The 13,169-nt window shown below is 39.2% G+C and overlaps 1 protein-coding gene across 1 annotated transcript; it reads left to right on the forward strand.

Moving 5' to 3' along the window:
• Nucleotides 1–877: 877 nt before the first annotated feature.
• On the forward strand, nt 878–3,022 carry LOC118802901 (protein rapunzel-like). Its single transcript, XM_036563325.1, has one exon. It carries the CDS (start codon nt 898–900, stop codon nt 1,669–1,671), a length of 774 nt encoding a protein of 257 aa, XP_036419218.1. The 5' UTR covers nt 878–897; the 3' UTR covers nt 1,672–3,022.
• Nucleotides 3,023–13,169: the final 10,147 nt, after the last annotated feature.

Consider the following 13,169-nt stretch of genomic DNA (forward strand, 5'->3'; position numbering starts at 1 on the left):
TTGAGTCCTCTATCGAGCAGTGGTCAAAATTCATCAGGCAGGCTCCCCTACAACCAGCTATTGTTGTGTACGTGTTACAAACAAAAGGGAATGTTAAAAGGGATCTGGTAACTTGACCCACATTCATTTCCTGTTTATAAAGATTTCTAAAAGACTTTTAGAAAAAAGGGGAATGTAAAGGGGGAATTTAATCTGGATCTGTTTTATTCACACCGGATCATTTTTCAGTCTTTTAGAAACTGCACATATTGGCCTAATTTTTTTATTTATTTATTTTTTAATAAACTGTATGTGTGTGTTGTGGCTGTTGCTGGAGTTTGTGTGTGTTTGTGTGTGTGTGTGTGTGTGTGTGTGTGTGGGTGTGTGTGTGGGTGTGTGGGTGGGTGTGTGTATGGGTGTGTGTATGGGTGTGTGTGTGGGTGTGTGTGTGGGTGTGTGTGTGTGTGTGTGTGTGGGTGTGTGTGTGTGGGTGTGTGTGTGTGTGTGTGTGTGTGAACTGTGAGTGGCTCATGCTGGCTGGCGGTCTCCAGGTTAATGATGGACTAATGCTAGTTTAATTAGGTTCAGCCATCCAAACAGTGGCCCTAGTGGAATCTAACTACTTTCCCTTGTTCCTGTAAAAAGGTCCACTTTTTTAAAATTAAAGCATACTGTTTTTCCTCCACTGTGTTTAGTTTGGGAAGAAAAGAAAACCCTTTTATACTGATTTTGAACTTGGCTATATTTTAATATAAATCAAATATTTAGCTTTAATTGAACAGCATTAACTTTCTGCCTGGCAGGAAAGTAATCTGCAGAAGACCTATAATCCGACAGTCTTTTTTAAGAAACATACAAGTGCAGATATTTCCTGTGTAGGGGAGAAGGGAAATAAGGCCGTGTCTGCCTCTGTGGTTGATGCTCGTTCGTCGTTGTCTTGTGTGTCCACGCCCCAGAGAGAACTGCAACGCCTTCATTACTTTCAAAAAAAGCCTTTTTCTGTTTGCCATGGCTGATACGGAGATCTTAGAGGAGCAAAACAAGCTGAAAAGAGGGCTGGTGAAAGTCCTCGAGTGTGTTGCTACAATCTCGTCAGCGGCCGCCGTGGTGAACCCCATCTTTGGTGTGGCAGGCTCGCTGATCCGTCTAGTCCTGCACCACGTTGACAACGAAGAGATCCAGACACTGAAGTGTGAGTTCAGCAGCGTGAACCGGGCACTGGACGAGATCTCCCACCAGAGCCGCACAGCCCTACTACAGATCAAGAAGGAGACGCTGGACGGCCAGTACTGCCGCGTGGAGGAGAACATCCGCAACCAGTTCCGCAAGTTCATGGAGGTCGTGGAGGCACGGCCCGAGCACCAGCAGAGCAAAAAGGATGACTTTGAAGAGAGCTATGCCAATGACATGGGCGACCAGAACCTGCACACGCTCTACGACGGTGTCATGGGGACACCAAAGCTCTTCAGCAGACCCATCCTGGAGGTGTACATGACATACTCCAAGGGTGACCGGCAGGTGATGGAGCGCCTGTGCACCCGTCTCACCTACCTTTTCTGCATTGGGCTGATTGCCCTCATGGGCTACGCTGCCATCATCAGGGATGATGAGGAAGGATTGAGTGAGGAATGGGCCAAGAAGATGGAAAACCTGCAGGAGAGGATGCAGGAGGTGCTGAGAAGATGCAAGTGATTCCTCCTCCTTTTCCACACAGCAGACTCCTTATGTATTTCCTAGAGCGGGGGTCACCAAACCTGGTGCTGGAGAACTGCCTTCCTGGGGAGTCTAGTTCCAACCATAGCCAGGCACACCTGCTCTAGATACACTGAAAAAAATGGATTGTTGGATAGGAGTTGGATTTACTTAAAAAAAAATAATAATAAAATCATAGCATCATTTTGCAAGCAGCTTTTTAATAGATTCAGCATGAGGGATTTTCAAGTAAGTTGAACAAAGCAGCTTTTGTTGTACCTACTCAGCTGTCTTAAGTTAAAAGTTACATCAGGTCAGCTCAAACAAATAAAGTCCTATTTAACTAAAAAACTAATTTAGTGAATGTAAGCTAATGTAAAATAAACTCATCATAATACTGTAAGTTGCATTTGTTGTATTCCATATACGCATGCATGTATCTTAAATCAATACTTTAACTTTCACAGTCATTCTAGACAAACTGTGCATGTAAGCATGGCAAATGTATGACAAAAAAGAGGAAGGTTCCTCTTAGGCCTCAGCTGCTGCAGTGTAGTGAAGCTCAGGCAGCTGGCCTGGGAAGCCTCGTAGCCCAGAAAGAGTCCTTAGCCATGGCGGATGGTCCCCTCGTGGGTGTGGTGTAGTATTGCTCAGGTGGCTGGCCTAGGAAGCCTTTTAGTCCTGAAAGAGTTCTTAACTGCAGTGGACCATCTCTTTTTCTGCATTGGAGGCCTCATCGCTGTGGTGTAGAGTAGCTCAGGCTGCCGGCCCGAGAAGCTTTGTAGCCCTGAAAGAGTCTTTATCCACAGAGGAAGGTTCTGATCAGCATGGTAGGCCTGTAAAATGAAACAATCTTTCAGTATTTGCTTGAAAATAAGTTTACACATTAAGCTTGAAGCAGGTATTGAACTGGCTTTACCACTAAATTTACTAGACAGTTACGTTTGAAATGTACAGTAGCCATTCTATCGCAGAATTAGTTTATAGGTTCAGTTTAACACAGTATCATAATTTTACCTAATATACCAGTGTCTCCATAGCTGTAACACTCCTGTGTGAATGAGCTTGCATTGTGCATGAGACAGGAGTTTGGAAGTAGCAGAAAGAAAGGGTTTCAAGTAGTGATGACACCACCCAAGTATAAATACAACCCTGTTTTCAAAAAAGTTGGGATGCTGTGCAAAATGTAATCAAAAACAAAATGTAATGATGTGCAAATCATTTAAGCCCTATATTTAGTTCAATATAGACAACATGTCAGATGTTGGAACTGAGAAATTTGATAGTTTTTTTTGAAAAATATATGCCCAGTTTGAATTTGATGCCTCCAGCACATTTAAAAAAAAACAGGACAGGTGCTTGTTTACCACTGTGTTGCATCACTTCTTCTTTTAACAACACTCTGTAAGCGTTTGGGAACTGAGGAGACCAACTGCTGTAGTTTTGAAAGTGAAATATTTTCCCATTTTTGCTTAACATAGGATTTCAGCTGCTCAACAGTTCAGAATCTCCTTTGTCTTATTTTTCCTTTTATAATGTGCCAGATGTTTTTCAGTGGTGACAGGTCTGGACTGCAGGCAGACGAGTTTAGCACCCGGACTCTCTTTACTGGTGTGTTAATGTGTGTTGCGCTGGTCTGATTGGATCAGACACAGCAGTGCTGCTGGAGTTTTTAAACACCTCAGTGTCACTGCTGGACTGAGAATAGTCCACCAACCAAAAATATCCAGCCAACAGCTTCCTGTGGGCAGCATCCTGTGACCACTGTTGAAGGACTAGAGGATGACCAACACAAACTGTGCAGCAGCAGATGAGCTATCATCTTTGACTTTACATATACAAGGTGGACTGACAAGTTAGGAGTGTCTAATAGAGTGGACAGTGAGTGGACACAATGTTTAAAAACTCCAGCAGCACTGCTGTGTCTGAGCCACTCGTACCAGCACAACACACACTAACACACCACCACTGCATTAGTGTTACTGCAGTGCTGAGAATGATCCAGCACCCAAATAGTACCTGCTCTGTGAGGGTCCATGGGGGTCCTGACCACCAAAGAACATGTCTGCCTCAGTTTTAACCTGGTATGTTGTTCTGTAAATGATGAGGATTTAGACATGTTTCAGAGCCTTTTTGCTCCAGTAGGTCACACTACAGCCTACCAACTGTTTTTATTCGCTCCATCAGGAGAGTTACAGTCAACTGAAGTTTTATGACTGACAGAATAAAGCATAATTGCTGGCAAAAGGGATTAAACACACACTGAAAACAAATATGTGACTCACAAAACATCTTTTACTCAAGTATCAACTGCTGAAATGGCCAAAATGTACTTGTTTAAGATATAGCCATTTCTTTTGACCTGTAAGTTTAAGTTAGCTTAAAGACCGCAGTGCGCTTCTCTGCGCTAGATAGCACAGCTAACTTTAGCAGGTTTTTGCTGTTGCTGCTCACTCTTGCTCTCCAACCCAAGCTGAGCTGCATTCAATTACCTGTCAGATTTTCTAAACGGATTAATGAAATACTCAACAAAAAGGCTTCAAATTGGCAAACTGTTAAAAACTGTTGAAGGTAGCTAAAGTTTAGTAAAAAAATGTTTAAAGTTTAGGTTTATTTTACCTTGTAGTGCTCCAAATACATCCCTTATCCCAAGCAGCTGATGAGGCAATTTACGATTAAGCAGACCTTTTCATGTCCCTAAAGCAAATATACAGTATTAGCAAACTATTTTAGGCTGAATAAGTGATTTGTTATGATGGCTAACTCACTTAACTCCATTCAAATTCTTCAGGTAACAGTCACTAACTGCTTAGCTAGTCTTACTGGCCACAAAGAGATAAAACAGCACAAATATAGTGAACTGCGTTCAAAAGTAGTCGTAGTTTCTAAAAATTAAAAGTAAGGCTTGTTGATTTATAATTTTTTTTTTTTTTCAATGTAATTTTTCAGTATAATTTTCAGAAGGCTTTGATTGACTGGATTGAATCATTTAATGTTGGGTAAGGGCACAGAATGTTAGAGGCAGACTGGGACTAAACTGTGCAGGAAAAAAGATCTCCAGGAGGAATGCTGGTGACCACTGCCCTAGAGCTTTGGTCACCAACCATCTTCCTGGAGGCCTAGCTGGTCTTGAAGATCTACCAACCACCAAGTCTGATCTAACAGACCTGGTCCAGCTGATTAAAGGAATCAAAAATGCTAATATTGCTCACAAAAATAAGAAAGAGACAGGTACCAATTTGCATTATGCAAATAACATGCTAATTGGTGACTACAGGTTTCCATTCACTATGAGCCATATTAGCATGTCTGGTCAAACTATTCCTTCGGCTGAAAAGACCAGTTGCTTCGAGGTTTAGATTTGGCTTCCAACTATACTAATCAGGAGGGTCAATCTCTACATGAGGGGGGATGGTGATCATTGCCTTTGTGAGGAAAAAAAAAACTTATCTTGATTATAAGCTTAGCTATATTTTTATATCAAGTATTTAACTTTGATCAAACATTATTAACTTTCTGCCTGGCAACAAAGTAATCTGCAGAAGACACATAACCCAACATACTGAGAATTAATATTTTTTTAGCAACATACAGGTGCAGATATTTCCTGTGTAAGTGAGAAGGGAAGTAAGATACCATCTGCCTCTGTGGTTGAAGCTTGTTCATTAAAATGAATTCATTACCTTCTTTTAAAAATGGGGCTTCTCTCTTAAAAACAAAATCCCTGAAGCAGGCACAGTCTCGCATTGATTAATGTTACAAAATCCATCTTTCGTATGGTTTTACTCTGCAAACAGTTGTAATCTTTATATTTTCTGTTCTGAAGTGCCTTTATAATCCATTGTCAGTTGACCAATGTCAGTGCTGTGCTGGAATAAAGGGAGATTTTTTTCATTAACTCAGCTGTATGACTTCTCATCTTTTGTTTGATTGAATTGTTCCTAACAGCTTTTACAGGGTTTAAACTTCATGTAAAAAACACAATATATTGGCAGTTTATTAGTTCAGTTACACTTATTACTGGTTATTTCCTTTCCAAAGCCTTGTACTGAGTGAGAGGTGTAATAGAGTTCCTATGGAATGTACTACATTAAAATAGACCACAGTTTGAGCAAAAAAGACTCTATGTTGTGGGGAAAAAAGTTCATTGACCTTTTTGGCACTACCTGGAACCATTTCAAAGTTTGTTTGTTTGTTTGTTTGTTTGTTTGTTTGTTTGTTTTTAGAGCAGGCCTAATAATGTGGAATATATATAATAGCATGGGACAACATCCCTGCAGATTTCTTTAAAAAACAGACAGACACACTGAAAATGAGGACAGTGGTTTGTCCTGATGACACTGAAACACACACACACACTCACAGAGTTGCACATGCGAGTGACAGCGACCTGTTCTGCTGTTTGGCAGTAGGTTATTGCGTTAGTTCACACACCGCGATGCATGATGAGTGTGATACTTCAGTAATCATGCAGACAGAAATGAATTCTGTCAACAAACGCTACAGCATCTGTCCTCTCACTGCGTGTGTGCGCGCGTGCATGTGCACGTGTATGCACGTGTGCTGTGGTGCTCTGTGTAAATGACTGACTCTGAGTGCTACTGGAGCGTGCTTTAGTCATTTGTTTGCTGTTTGTTTGTTTCTGATGAGTTTATGCAGTCTGAATAAAGGCCCTGGTTGAGGGCAAATAAGTGCGTCACAATTTCCTGTCAGGCCTGCAGATCTGTTGAAGACTAATTTGATGTGTCCTTTTTGTCATTTTTTCTACTCTTGAACATTGTGAAGTTGTTCCAGTCTTGTCATCATATTATGTATTTTTACCCTTCTCATCTATTCATAGGAGTGGATGAAAATGTTTATATATATGCATTAGCATGGTCGATATGACAATTATCATTACTGTGATAAATTACAGCACATTGTGCTTTTCTGAGTATGTTGTGGATCTTGTCAGTACTTAACACTGACCAAAATAGAACATAATTAGGTCTGGTTAATAGGTTTTATGATACATACTATCTGAAATGTAGGAATACTTTTTTTTGGTCTGTTTTGGTCTGTTATTGAAGTATAACAGTTGCCAAATACCAGCATGTCTAATCATCTCATAGGCCAGAGAAAACAAGTACTCAAGTACTTATATTACATAAAGTAAGATGCTTGTCAGTATGGGGTAAGAACACTGTGCTCACAGTTTACGGCCCAGGATTAATGAGAATTGCTATTAACACATTGCCAAAGTTACCCACAGTGGGAATTACATAAGGGGTTCATGCGAGGGGCTCATGTAAGGGGGGCATATGATGAAATTTAAAAGTTCCTAGTGATACAAATGTTCTTTATCCAATATACTGTGTGCCTTGGGCTTTGAAGCTTTTTAGATTTTAGAATGTTTCTGGTTGTGCTGGGTTGCAGATTGTCCAAAATGTGAGTGAGGAAAGTGATGTGACTGTCGGTGATGATAACTGAAGTGCACACACACACACACACACACACACACACACACACACACACACACACACACAAATTGGAACGTTAAAACACACATGTGAATATTACTACTGCAGTTTTCCCTCGTACATCACGGAAAAGAGCAGGAGTAAGAAGACTTGATCTGGGTGAAAGAGTGTGTGTGCATGTGTGTAGACAGGTGCATGTGGAGTGAGAGGTTGACTGGGACTCCACCAGTGGAAGCACTGTTTTTGGGTTTATCTGGTACTGAATTGATTTATCACTGGGCAGATATCTTTAGCATCTTCAGTGTGGTTCGGGTTTGGTTTGCTGAAGGCAGTGATGCAGTGTTTTCGTAACACTCATTCTGTTGATGATGCTTTATTTTTGCTTATTTTATTGTTATTACAACAAATTTTGTCATTGTGATAAACAGTATGCAGTACTTAAAGTACGCTGAACTGCATGTTTCATTACAAAGAGAGCATAATTTGTCCTCTTTAATTTAGTGCAGTGCAGTATGTGAAATGTCAAAAGGTTCTTAGTACCCAGTTTTTGATGGCTGTTTTAATTGTAACACTACCTGTGCATTGTGCTCGTGTGTCAGAATATTGTGATACATAGCATATGCTGTGAAAATTTGTTTGATTATCATGATATGACATTTACTTTAACATTTCACTGTCGTACTGAAGCCTTGTATCACTGAAATGGTGGCTTCTTAGGGGAAGGAAAAATGTTGTTAACTTTAATGTATGTTTATGCGAACATATTTCATTCCAGATAATTATCTAATATTTCTGTTGTTTGTCATAACATTTCAAAGAGCAGCTGGAATTTGCAAATGATGTTAGGAAAAGAAGAATTTGTAAATTCGTATGAAGCACATATCCTTTAGGTTTGGTTTAGTTTTTTTTTTCACCCCAGATTCAAACCTGAAAAGGTTGATTAAATGTATTTGTTTGACTTTGCTGCTCACTTTCTCTTGTGTGATGCAAAGCTTTTAATACCTTTTGTAGTCCAAAGAGCACACAGAGCCTTCAGACAAGTCTCCAGATTAGCACTAACACTTCCTGCTGCAAATTCTCTGTTAACAAATCCCATGAGTCAACAAAGCTTTAGAAAGTCAAGCAAACAGTTTAAACCTGCAGTTCTAGTCCGTCTGTCCTACATTTCTCAAAAAGACATCGTTTTAATGAAGTTTAATGTCTGTAGCGACAAAATTAAATATTTTAAAACTACTGAAATGTACTTCCTTTTTGCCTTTTAGAACTTGTACATGAGTTTGAAACAGTTTTGGGAAACAGGCCTAGTTGTAGTTGTGCTTTCATTTCATTCTGGTTTGTAATCTAATGTAATCTCTTTCCTCATTTCTGCTTCTCTTTGACCTTTTAGAGTGCATATGCTGCTCCTAAATGACCCAATTAGCAAATGCACTCTCTTTCGCATTTCTTGTTTTGTGATGTCAGGGGTGTGTGTGGCTGAATGGTGTAAGTCTCTCACAACTGAGAACCCTTAAGCATCTGAAGAGGCTTTTAGAAAGTCTTATCACAGGAAGCCTTTTCTGAGAGGAAGTGTTTCTGAGAGGAAAGAGGCTCTCTCTTTCTCTCTCTCTCTCTTTCTTTCTCTCTCTCTCACTCACTCACTCACTCACTCACTCACTCACTCACTCACTCACACACACCACACACACACACACATGCATGTATGCAGCACAAAGCTGATGTGAGTTTGCCATATGGTTATAGAGGGTCCCAGCTGAGAGTGGCCTTTGGGTTGAATCACCAGTGATTTGCGACAGTCCCTTTAAATACCCTCTGATTTTTTTTTTACAAGATAAAGTGGTGACCCTTACACTTGACTTGATCTAAATCTCACTTAAGCAGCTGGTGTCAGGTTTCCCCTTCCAGGTTATAGTAACATGGCTATTTACTGTAAAATCTAATAGGTTGTTAATTTGAAAAAAAAAAACAAAAAACTCTGTAGTCACTACTCCAGTGTTATTATTTAATATGTAATTTTAATTATAAGTGTTGATTTGTATGGCTAATTGGAATCTTTTAGGCATTGTAAAGTCAGTTCTTTTTTGGCTTTTAAACCCTGACTGTGAGGTTTCCTGCTGTTTGATTGAGTGAGCGAAACGGTGAGGATGGGTGCAGTACTGTCTGTGTCCAGTGGGGGGCATGCTCTCCTCAGCTTCAGTAGAGCTGCTCCAGCAGAACATTTCAGGTCGTTGTTCCAGACACAGATTAAGCATAACCTTGTATTAAATTACATTGCCAGTTGGGATTTTCCTTTTCAAACTATAACTAGACTTAATCTGTGTCTGTGAAGATGACCCTTTACCTTCTATGGTTTAGATGTGTCGTGCTAAACCACAACAATAAAAAAAACAGCCAACAGCAACAGAACAGTTATTAGCATGGTTGGAATTTGCCAGTGAAATATACATTTGTCTGCTGTCAGAGCAAAACCTTGTATCTCCAAAATGGTAACTTTACAGGAGAAGCAAAAACATACTTTTAATTTAAGTCAGTGGAACCAAATTTTTTTCCAAGTCATTTCTTTTGGTCCAATCATGACATTTACTCACAATGTAAAGGGCATCAGGTGTTTTCAAATTATGTCAAAAACTGAAAAACGACAAAAATGTCGATACAAGGTTTTGTTCCAACAGCAGTGATATGTACATTTCACTGGCCAATTCCACCCAAAGCAAAGCACTGATGAATCTGAAACATTGATGCAGAATTTTTTACCGCTCCTGTTTTTTGTCAAGATCTTATCATTGTATTGTCATTAGTCATTAATGTCATTAATAATGGATTTCAAGTCAAATAAACCAAATACAGAAACAACGAAAAACGTGTAGGCCTGAATCTAATTCTGCATTTTGTGTCAGAATTATTTGAAGTAAATGCTCCTGAGCTCCTTTCCTTTAAAAGTTTAAACATTTGATTCTTTAGAAAAATGTTCAGTGTGACTTTTTAAAGTCATGCCAGAAGAACAATTCTAACTGTTTCTCTTACAGCACTTTGTGTCCTTTGTTGACCTGATGCTGTATAGTTCTGAGAGGGTGTAAGATACGGAAAGTAAGTGTGTGTCTGTGTGTGTCTGTGTGTGTGTGTGTGTGTGTGTAAGGTGGGGGGGGGCGGTTCTTCTGGCTGTCTCTGGAGGTTTAAGAGGTAATGAAAGAGCTCCTGTCAGGCAGCTTTTGCTGAAGCTATGGAGTGAGAGGAGAGAGGGAGTGTAGATCTTTTCCTCTGAGCGGATTTGTGCAGACTATACACAGAGAAGCCAGTGTGATAGTCAGGCTCAAAGACCACCCATATGCAGGTAGAGAGGAACAGCAAGGTTAACCAAACCCGCCCCCCCACAACACACACACACACACACACAGCTTTTTATACAATGAGGGATGTGGGGGTCATACAAATGTCTTATGTGTTTTTATATATTGTTTTTATATATGTAACACAATGTAAAGAGCAGATAACATTTTCAAATTCTGTAGAAAAAATGAAGAAAAACAGAGATAAAATAACTTGTAACATTGACCTCTCATTACAAGTTAATATGATCTTCACTTTTGTTGTTTTTTTACTTTTTAACAGAATTTGAAAACTCCAGCTGCCCTTTGCAATGTGCTAAAGTTTCAAGATGAACAGACCAATCAAAAAGCTCCAATATTACTTGAAAAAAGTCTAGTTCCATTAATGTCTTTCAAAGTTAAAGGTTTCCTTCACCTGTAAAGTTACCATTTTGGAGATAAGAGATTTTGTTCCGGCAGCATCGAAATGTACGATATTTCATTGCTGTCTGAACAAAACCTTTTAAGTTTGAAGTAACTTTAGAGTAAATGTTAAAAATGCTCTTAACTTTTAATAGAAGTTAATGTAAGAAGATTTTAGTCCAAGTAATTTTGGGCCATTTGTATTGATCCATTCATCATGTATTTTAGACATAATGTAAAGAGCAGCTGACAATTGTAATTCATTTAATGAAAATGAAAATGGAGATATAACATTGTTCTAATGTTGTTTGTCTAAACCTAAAGCCAACCTTAATGTCAGAAACAAAAATACAATGGTTTTGTACATTGAGTTTTTAATAAAGTGTAACTTTGTGACAGTGTAAATAAAGTGTGACTTTGTCTGGTCCTGCAGGTTAGCTGTTTTAAACTGGTTTCCTACAAAGTCAAGACATTTCTGTCCTAAAGTATGGAATCACACACACACACACACACACACACACACACACACACACACACACACACACAAACACACAGGGGCTAAAGATAAGGGACCAGCTTGTAGTGTGTATATAGAGCAGCTCTGTAGCAGCAGAATGTCTTTAGTTACAGCTCAATGGCAGGAATTCCCGCTACTGCAGGTGGATGTTCACCTGAGACACACGTGCGCGCACACACACACACACACACACACACACACACAACACACACACACACACAAACAAGGGAGTGCATGAATTAAAATATATGTGATTATGAACTTGAAAGTGTTACAGAAAGTTTTCCAAATGTGAATTCTCACTGGCTGCTGAAGGGCTTTCCCAGAATTCATTTGTGCCGACCTCATTTAAGCTTTGACAGATCTGCTTCTTCAGTAAGTGTGTATGCAGTGTTTAAAAATCAGTTGAACTAACAGGATAAACTAACAAAGAACATGCATATGCATAACTTAATATTTACACATTATTATTATATAGTATTTACTGAATGACTCATAGAAGTTATTCAGTATTTTATAGTCAGAATAAGGAGTCTTGAGATGAAATCAGGTAAAAATGATAACACCATTAGTGTGATTCTGCATAAAATCAGATGTACAGTTTTTTCTCTGTCTTTGTTTTTTGTGCTTTACACTGTGCTCTCTCTCTCTCTCTCTCTCTCTCTCTCTCTCTCTCTCTCTCTCTCTCTCTTTCTTTCAGGTTCTTTCGGTTAGAGTTTCTGTTCTTAAAGCTTTGTTGAGCCTCCTCTAATGGCTGATTTTGTGTGTGTGTGTGGTGTGTGTGTGGCAGTCATGTGGGCACGCTGGTGTTATCCTTTGCTCTGTGCCAGATATTTGAGTCATGTAAACATGGGCTGGTTTCTGAGGCCTCTCAGAGCCCTTCTGCTAATTGGAGAGTTATATAAGTGGCTAAATCCTCTAAGGAGGGTTTAATTTTTCCCTTTTTTGGTCTTTTGTGTGTTTTGAAAGGCAGGAGGCCCACTTGGTGGTAGAAATACAGAGAGAGAAAGAGAGAGAGAAAGAGGTTAGTGCATTTAGCAGTTCGCTAAAGAAATCTCGCTAATTACCTCCTGCTGTGAAGTTTCTGTAGAAGGTGTTTTTACAAATTAAAGCCCGTTCAGCCATTGTGAGAGTCAGGGTGGCTTACAGAGTCAGCCGTCCATTATGGCTCTGCAGGCCACTGACCACACAGATGTTTACAGAGCTTTAGAAATCACTGCTGGCTTTGTTCAAAATATGATGTTATGTGCTTTGAGCAGCAGCATGCAGAGGGTGTTTATGGAGCTTGTCTGGAAAGTTATTGTATTATGATGTGATGTGCTGCGTTTTTCATAGTGATGTTAAAATTTAGCATTTAGTATAATAAGCACGTCCTTTAATATGGAAAATGTGGGGGGGAAAGAAATAACAATTCAAAATGTAATTTAATAACCATTTTAGCTAATAACTGTCTTTTGATTAAAATAATAATAATTAAAATTTTGGAATAGTAGTTTGCTCTATGCTGATATTTCAAGTTGAAAAATGCAGCTCACACAGTCTTAATGAAAATGAACTCTGAATACTATTCAAGTTGCATAACAGATTATTCATTTTATTGTTTATTACACAGAAATAATGATATTAAATTATCATGTTTGTTGTTCAGGTTTGATTATATGATTCTGATGATAAGTGTAACTTTTTTTTTTTAAATGTGTGAATCTGTTTTGTGTGAGTGAATCAGAGCTGAATTGATCTTTGCTCTTTGGTAAATAGGAGAGCTGTGCGTGTGTTGGAGTTCCATACTTGGCAAAG

This window comes from Colossoma macropomum, unplaced genomic scaffold (assembly GCF_904425465.1).
Source record: "Colossoma macropomum unplaced genomic scaffold, Colossoma_macropomum, whole genome shotgun sequence".
Lineage (NCBI taxonomy): Eukaryota > Metazoa > Chordata > Actinopteri > Characiformes > Serrasalmidae > Colossoma > Colossoma macropomum.